Raw genomic sequence first — 7,125 nt, 5'->3', positions numbered from 1 at the left:
TTAGTGAATGAAAGTTTGGGGCTTTTTCTAACACAATTGTTTGAATTATATTTTATATAATATTTATAGGACTCACAAAAAATACTATTTTCACTTTCATGAATGTCTTATTATTGTATTTCATCACGTAAAGAATGCACAAACTGCATGCTTTGAAAGCTTTGAAGCTTTCAAAGAGATTGACATTTATTATTGACCCTGTGCTATTGGATGTGTCTACTTTATTTTTTTATGTCTTTCTTTTTCCATCTAAAGCAGTGAAGGAAGCATGGTACAATGTAACTAGAGAAACTGCATTTCCTGCAAAAATGCAGTGTGAATGAATAACTTGCTGAAAAACAGCTGAAATTAGCTAAACATGCTGAAATGGAAAAAACAAGCTTAAGTTAGCAGAAGAAAACACATTTACTGAATTTAGTTTAAATAAGCAGGAATAAGCACAACATTTAGTAAAATAGCTGAAATTAGCAAAAATAGCTGAAAAGGCAGACAGAAGCTTAAATTACCAGAAGGAAGTGGAAGGAGCACAATTGTGCCCAGTTAGGCTGAAAGAAGCAGAAATCAGCACCAAAAAGTGGAAACTATCTGAAAAAAGCAGAAATTTGCCAAATACAGCTTGATGAAAGATAAATAAGCTGAAAGAAGCTAAAATTACCAGAAACAAGTGGAGAGAGCAGGCAGCACGGTGGCACAACTGGTAGAGTTGCTGCCTCTCAGCGAGCAGGTCCTTGGTTCAAACCCCGGTCCAAGGGCCTTTCTGGGTGGAGTTTGCATGTTCTCTCCGTGCATGCGTGGGTTTTCTCCAGGTACTCTGGTTTCCTCCCACAGTCCAAAAACATGCATGTTAGGCTGATTGGTAACTCTAAATTGTCCCTAGGTGTGAGTGAGAGAGTGAATGGTTGTTTGTCTCGTTTGTCTCTATGTGGCCCTGTGATGGACTTGCGACCCGTCCAGGGTGTACCCCGCCCCTCGCACAGTGATTGCTGGACATGGGCACCAGCGACCCCTGTGACCCAAAATGGAATAAGCGGATAAAGATAATGGATGGATGGAAGTGGAGAGAGCACATTTTTTGCTGAATTTAGCTGAAAAAAGTTTAAATGAGTGCTAAAAAATGTGGAATTAGCTGAAAAAGCTCAAATTTGCATAACACAGCTGCATAGTAGCTGAAATAGCAAAAAAAACCCTGAAATTTGCAGAAATAAGCTGAAAGGAGCTGAATGTATATGATTTGCTGAAATAGCTTGAAAGCTGCGCGATGAGAATCGCGCAGAAAAACATATGAAGTAAAATGGATCACAATAGTGTGAATGCTTCGTAAGCGTTCACACAACAAATCACAGCAACACACATTCAACCATCACAAATGACATGTCGAGTTCCCTCTAGTCTGGATGGTATGCCACTGTATCGACAATTTCATCTTCCTACCTATGTGACACAACCCTTCAATCCATATATTAATTTTCTTGAATATTGTTTTCTAATCATCAGCCGTTTCTCACAATGATAGTAGCGGGAGACGAGATTGATCATAGCACACGACATCTTCCATGTGCCACAAATTGGCACATTGGTGAATTTCTGTTAGCGCGATAGCTATCATTAGCAGCTAAGACATTTACACACTGACAGTGCAGTAAAGAGCTCAGAATGATTGCTGCAAATTATTAGTATCTCAAGCAGACAGCTGGAGATGCAAATAATTACTGGCTGCAACCCTTTAGTCATGTCATGTTGCTATCACAAACCGGCTTCTACCTGCCAGGAGAGGTAAAAATACGCTGTACGGTGTGCGCCTTGCAATTAAATGCCACACTGCTGAAATTAATAGTCATTTTAGTCTTTTTTATTTGAATCACTCCAGCTAACTTAAGCCGTGCAAATCCTGTCTACAAGAGAGAACATATGTGATGAGATAAAACCAGTGACTTTACGCACCTTTTTGATTATGGTAAAGTGCATGCTTCTTTTTTTAACAGTGAGCCATGACGGAAAAGGAATACTGGTAGATAAGAAAAAACTCATTAATAAAATGGTCAAGATTGCGGGGCATGTCATTTTAAGACTCATCTCAAGCATTTATTCATAAAGTGTGAACTTTAAACTTTCCATACAAAAAAAATGCAACAACAAACCACGGCTTGACAGGATTAGTAGACGCAGTGTGGCAGGGGACCAGGAGATGGAGCTGTGGTGCTGGACAACTGCTCACACACACAAACACACACACAGTGTACCAGAAACACACAGCAGCCTGACCGGTGCAGCTATATATTCACATCCTCTGAGATCCTTTTACTTCCCACTCAGAAAGTATGCTTGTGCCAAATCTGAGTTCAGGCTCATTAGTGGCTGTAGATGGTTTCAGGTGGGTTGAAAGCTGAAGGTCCTGCCAAGGCACAGAGACGCCTAAAGAGCCGTTCTCTGATATCCCGAGGTAACAAACAGACAAGCATCAGAAAGGGTTTCAAATCTACCTCAAACGAAACAGCTAAATTGAGTCATAAGCTACTTAAAAACATGGACTTGTTTTCTTGCCGTGATAGTCGCACACATTAATACGGACTTTTCTGGCTCGAGCTCACTTTTTGGTGTTGATTTGTGCTTTTTATCCATTTATCACATATTGATGTGATGAATGTTTATGTTGTACAGAAAAACGAAACAAGCTTGCGCAGTATGTCTATAACTGAAGGTGAACATGAACATGCTTGAAGTCTTTCTACACCAACAACCACAAGATGACTCAAAAACAGCCGTTTCCAGACCCTGACGCTTCAATCTTATTCTCTGCTTGTTTTCTGAGCCTCCTCTGTGTCACTGCATGTCCCACGTTGAGGGGAGTTTTAAGACAGTCAAAAGATGCATGCTGTGTTAATACAGAATAAAGAAAAACAAGTGGGGAAAAAGCAAAGTTTTCATTTGCTTTTGATTTAAAAATTTATTCTCGGTGGCAAAACATTCCGTGTCTCAACCACGGGGATCAAATACACTATCTTTGTAAACAATCACTGCTGGCTGATTTCATTTGTACTCTACTGATAGTTGTTTTCTATTTTTCCTGCAGCCTCAAATACTACAGCCTTTCAACCCCTACCTCAGCGAGCACCCCCACCAGGAAAGACTAATAAAAACTCCCCCCACAGAGGGCCACAGTGACTACATCAGAGAAAGCAACTTGTTCAGCAGATGACCGTCCTCTTGAAGCTCCCAAGGTAGAGGTGTAGCCAGATTTGACAAGCTGAGTCATCTTCTCAGGACCAGTCGGCGCTGCCTCGGTTCCTGCGCTCCACAGGGGATAACTGGCAGAGACGGTCCGGCGTCAGCAACTCAGTCTGCAGCACAGCACGGGTGGAGAGCCCCCGCTGCGATGCTGCTGAAATCATTCGCTTCAGGATCTGCTGGGTTGACTTGCCCTGGCATTGTGCAGTTTTCTCGCCTTCACAAGTGCATGCCTGTCCCTGTCTTCAAACCAGGGGGCACTGGTGGATTAGCATTTTTTAAAGTCAGGGGGCTCCTTGGGGCCTTATGCTAACCTGACCAAGCAGCTGTTGCTTCCATCTAAAGGCCTCCCCTGCTTTAACTCGAAACCCCAGATCCAAGCTCCTTAACTGTTAGCCCAACTTTTTGGACGACACTCGGAGATCTTGTCAAAGTACCCAGAATCCATGAGTCGTTCACGCCTCCCTAAACCAAAGATTCCTGAAGGAGATTGAATCCATCCACCAAGCTTAAAACTGGTATCACACTGTTGTTGGCATCCATCCCCTTCTTCGTCTAGCTGCAGTAACGGTGGGATTGTTAGTGTTAAAGAACCCTGAGCTCATTAACTATTTTGTACCATTTAGTGTTTGTCAGTGACATCAGTTTTGACTGCTGTACAGTATTGTTTCTTAATTGGCTGCCAACACATAACACATTTAGCAATGGAACAAAATGTAGCAGCGATATCCTCTCAACAGTTCCAAGTGCTATAAGACAGTTTTCATGAGGTGTTATAAAGGAAAAGTCCAGTTCACTTGTTTTGTATATGTACACAAATGCTGCGTAAGAAAAAAAAAGTGTTACTTTTTGCTGTGAAGTCAGCTTTTTGTTTTTCTTTGCAATATCCCGCAGGCTAATGTCACGTTTTAAATTCTAAGATTTCTTGTCCTTAGACAGCTGTGCCCTTTGACACACACGTGCATTTGGTTTTGAGGTGTCGTGATTGTGACCTCTGCTGTGCTTTAGAAGGCCCGAGGGGAAATGGAAGCAAAAACAAGAAGTGGAGCAAAAATAATAATAATAATAATAATAAGGAGAAGAAAAGAGAAAGTGAAAAGGCAGCAGGAGACTGAAAAGCTAATTCGTCAGAGCTCCGTGAAGCTTGTCACTTCCGGAAAGAAAACGTGCTTGTGTAATTGTGTGTGTGTGAAAAAAAGGCTTTGAGGGGAAAAGTAAAACAGCTTCCACTGTAGTTGCACACATCCTTCTTGTTCGGGTCGCTACATTGTGCTTAAATTTCTGGTGAACTTACAAACCCTGCACATATTAGCAAAAGGCATCTGTTGAAGTGCTCCTGTTGTAGAGCTATAAACTTATAGAGAATAATACTTTCTGGTGGTAAAAATGTAATCGAGAAAACTACAGGTGAGAAATTTGCAACAAAGCAGCATAATAAGGCACATTGTACTGGGCTTACAGCAACTATAAACATTCATATACAGGTACTCGTGAAAACACTCTAAAGAAGCACTGTATGTCTAATTTTTTACGATTTGCTTTATACATTTGTAGATGGAAGCAGTGAAGAGTAAAAGGAAGTACGATGAGAGAGGAGCCAACATATGAGAAAGCTTTTTTAATATCCGAGTCATAAAATCCGCACTACAGGGCAAAAACAGCACAAAACCTGTTGATAATGCAACAGCAGGTTCCAGTGTGTCTAGAAGCTCACAAAGTATGAACTAAAATAATTTAACCGTTCTTTTTGTTCCAAAGATCCCATTTGAGACTTTAAGAACATCCCATTTGATATCTTAATAAAATTGTGCAACATATGAGGATAGGTTTGTCAATTTTCTTGTAGAAATGCACAAAATTATGGGTTCCCAACATGTAACTGAATACACAGTTACAGTTTTTATTTTATTTTTTTAAAGTCCAAATAATCAAATATATATATTTTTTCCATTCAACCTTTTTTTATACACGTTAATCCCATTGAGCCTCGGGGACTCATTTACAAGAGAGACCTGAATTTTGAACAAATAGTGATGACAAGAGTGGACAACAACAATAGACGATCATAAAAGATGCATACAAATTATTATTTTTTTTAAACAAGTTAAAATAAAATGTCAAAAGGAAAAGTTGTGAAAAAAAAAATCTAAATTTCAGTTGTATTTACTGTAAAATATTAATATTTTGTGATGTTTCTTCCACTTTGTCACATAAACACCAGTACCTGGTGTACAAAAATGGCTAGAAAGTGTTTTTGTACGTATTTATAATCCTATTTTAGTTTGTCATTTTTTAAAGAAACTATAACAAAATGGCTTATCTTGCTCTTGTAGATATTTATTAACTTAAAATACATTTTTTTTTCAATTTGCAAATTGCAGCTATAGAATAGTAGGTGGTGTCTGATAAGGACATGGAGATTGCCAATAAGAGCAAACTAACATTTTTGCTTAATTACCTTGTTCCTTGCTTCTGTTTTTATAGGAAGTATGTAAATATGTATAAGCAAACACCATTATCTTATGATAAATTTAAAGCTAGACACACTAAAAGACTTTTATTTGAGGCACTGATAGAATAATTGGTAAGAATGTCTGTAGAACTAAACTGAACCAATGAATATTTATTATAAAATCTGGGACCTCATCTCCAATCGTCCACACACAAAAGCAGCCAACGTGGATTCATTAAACACATGAAGCTGTCGTCTGCGTAAAAGTGCAAGTTAGTGTGTGAGCGCCACCTCCTCCTTTCTTGCATGTCTGTTTGAGTAGATCAGAAGTATTATCTGTATTTTCAGGGAACCTTTGGAGTTTTTGTGGCGCCTCCATGAGAGTTTTAGAGAGCTGTGTTTATCTCTTCTTTACGGGGTCCTTTTGCAGTCAAATGCTCCCGAAATGTCCCCGAATGGAGAGCAGCAGTGTGTTAAAAAGGCCTTCTGACAGCAACTCTGCTCTCTTTGCTGTCACGCCGCGTGACCACTTGGTGTACGCCTCTGGCAGTGTCCGGTCTACTGCGTCCAATAATTCACCCTACACAAGACGAAGTGAGACAGACACACACACACACACACTCAAATCCAGATAGGATGTATTGGTTAGCAAGCTGTAGAGACGCACATGTAACACGAACTTTGCCAAAACTCAAAAAGACACGAAACTCAAAAGAAACTTGCACTTCATTTCACGTAACTGTCACGAGTATGCATTTAGAGTTGTTGCAAAAAGTTGCGTAGACGTATGTTTGCGTTGTTTTCTCGGCTCTCACAAAGCAAGGCTCTCTTAGGACACACAAATCCATCTGTTTGCTGCAGATGGACAAAAAAAAAAAAAAAAAAGATGTGCATCTCTAGATTACCCTGGAAGTGGGTGTGCGTTTGAGAGCAAGAATCCGTACGGCTGATAAAGCATGTTTACCTGTTGGATGGCTCAACATTGTACCAAACCAGCCAAGCAGTCAGCACTGCTCTCTGAAGCCAAGAGAAACACATTTCTTTTAATGAAAGCGGAGACAGGAAGATGCAGACGGAGAATGAGACGGATGCACAGCGTGAAACAACAAAATGGAGCGGGAGGATAGAGCAGAAGACAAGTAATGAAATAATGAAAGAGGTAACGATCAAGATAAGCTGCTGTTTGTCTGTTGTGAAGGTGAGCGAAAGAGCGTTCCAGTAAATAGAACGCAAAGTTTGGTCGTGTGGTCCAGGAAGTAGCCGGATCCCCTTCAGCTGGGTCACTTCGCAGCTCAGCAATGCCAAAAAAGGCAATCAGTGTTGCCCATTGTATTTGTGTGCGCGCCTCCAGACACCTCTGGCTGCCAATGTTTGCCTTGTTGAAGAACGAGTCTGTGTAACAGAGAGATGTGCAAAGCCAGGCCAAAGGCAAACCCATGCCAGAGGAA

The 7,125-nt window shown here is 40.4% G+C and overlaps 1 protein-coding gene across 1 annotated transcript in view; it reads left to right on the top strand.

Annotated features, from left to right (window-relative positions):
* ccser2a (coiled-coil serine-rich protein 2a) overlaps positions 1-3,188 on the top strand; it is a gene marked incomplete at its 5' end in the record, with an annotated part of 25,944 nt that extends 22,756 nt beyond the window's left edge. The window contains 1 exon segment of the mRNA XM_037686085.1: positions 3,071-3,188. Within this exon segment, the coding sequence (XP_037542013.1) occupies positions 3,071-3,162 (92 nt within the window).
* Positions 3,189-7,125: the final 3,937 nt, after the last annotated feature.

The sequence above is a fragment of the Nematolebias whitei genome, chromosome 1 (genome assembly GCF_014905685.2).
Source record: "Nematolebias whitei isolate Nwh7 chromosome 1, NemWhi1, whole genome shotgun sequence".
In the NCBI taxonomy this organism is placed as follows: domain Eukaryota; kingdom Metazoa; phylum Chordata; class Actinopteri; order Cyprinodontiformes; family Rivulidae; genus Nematolebias; species Nematolebias whitei.
This window is presented reverse-complemented; position numbering and strand designations above follow the sequence as displayed.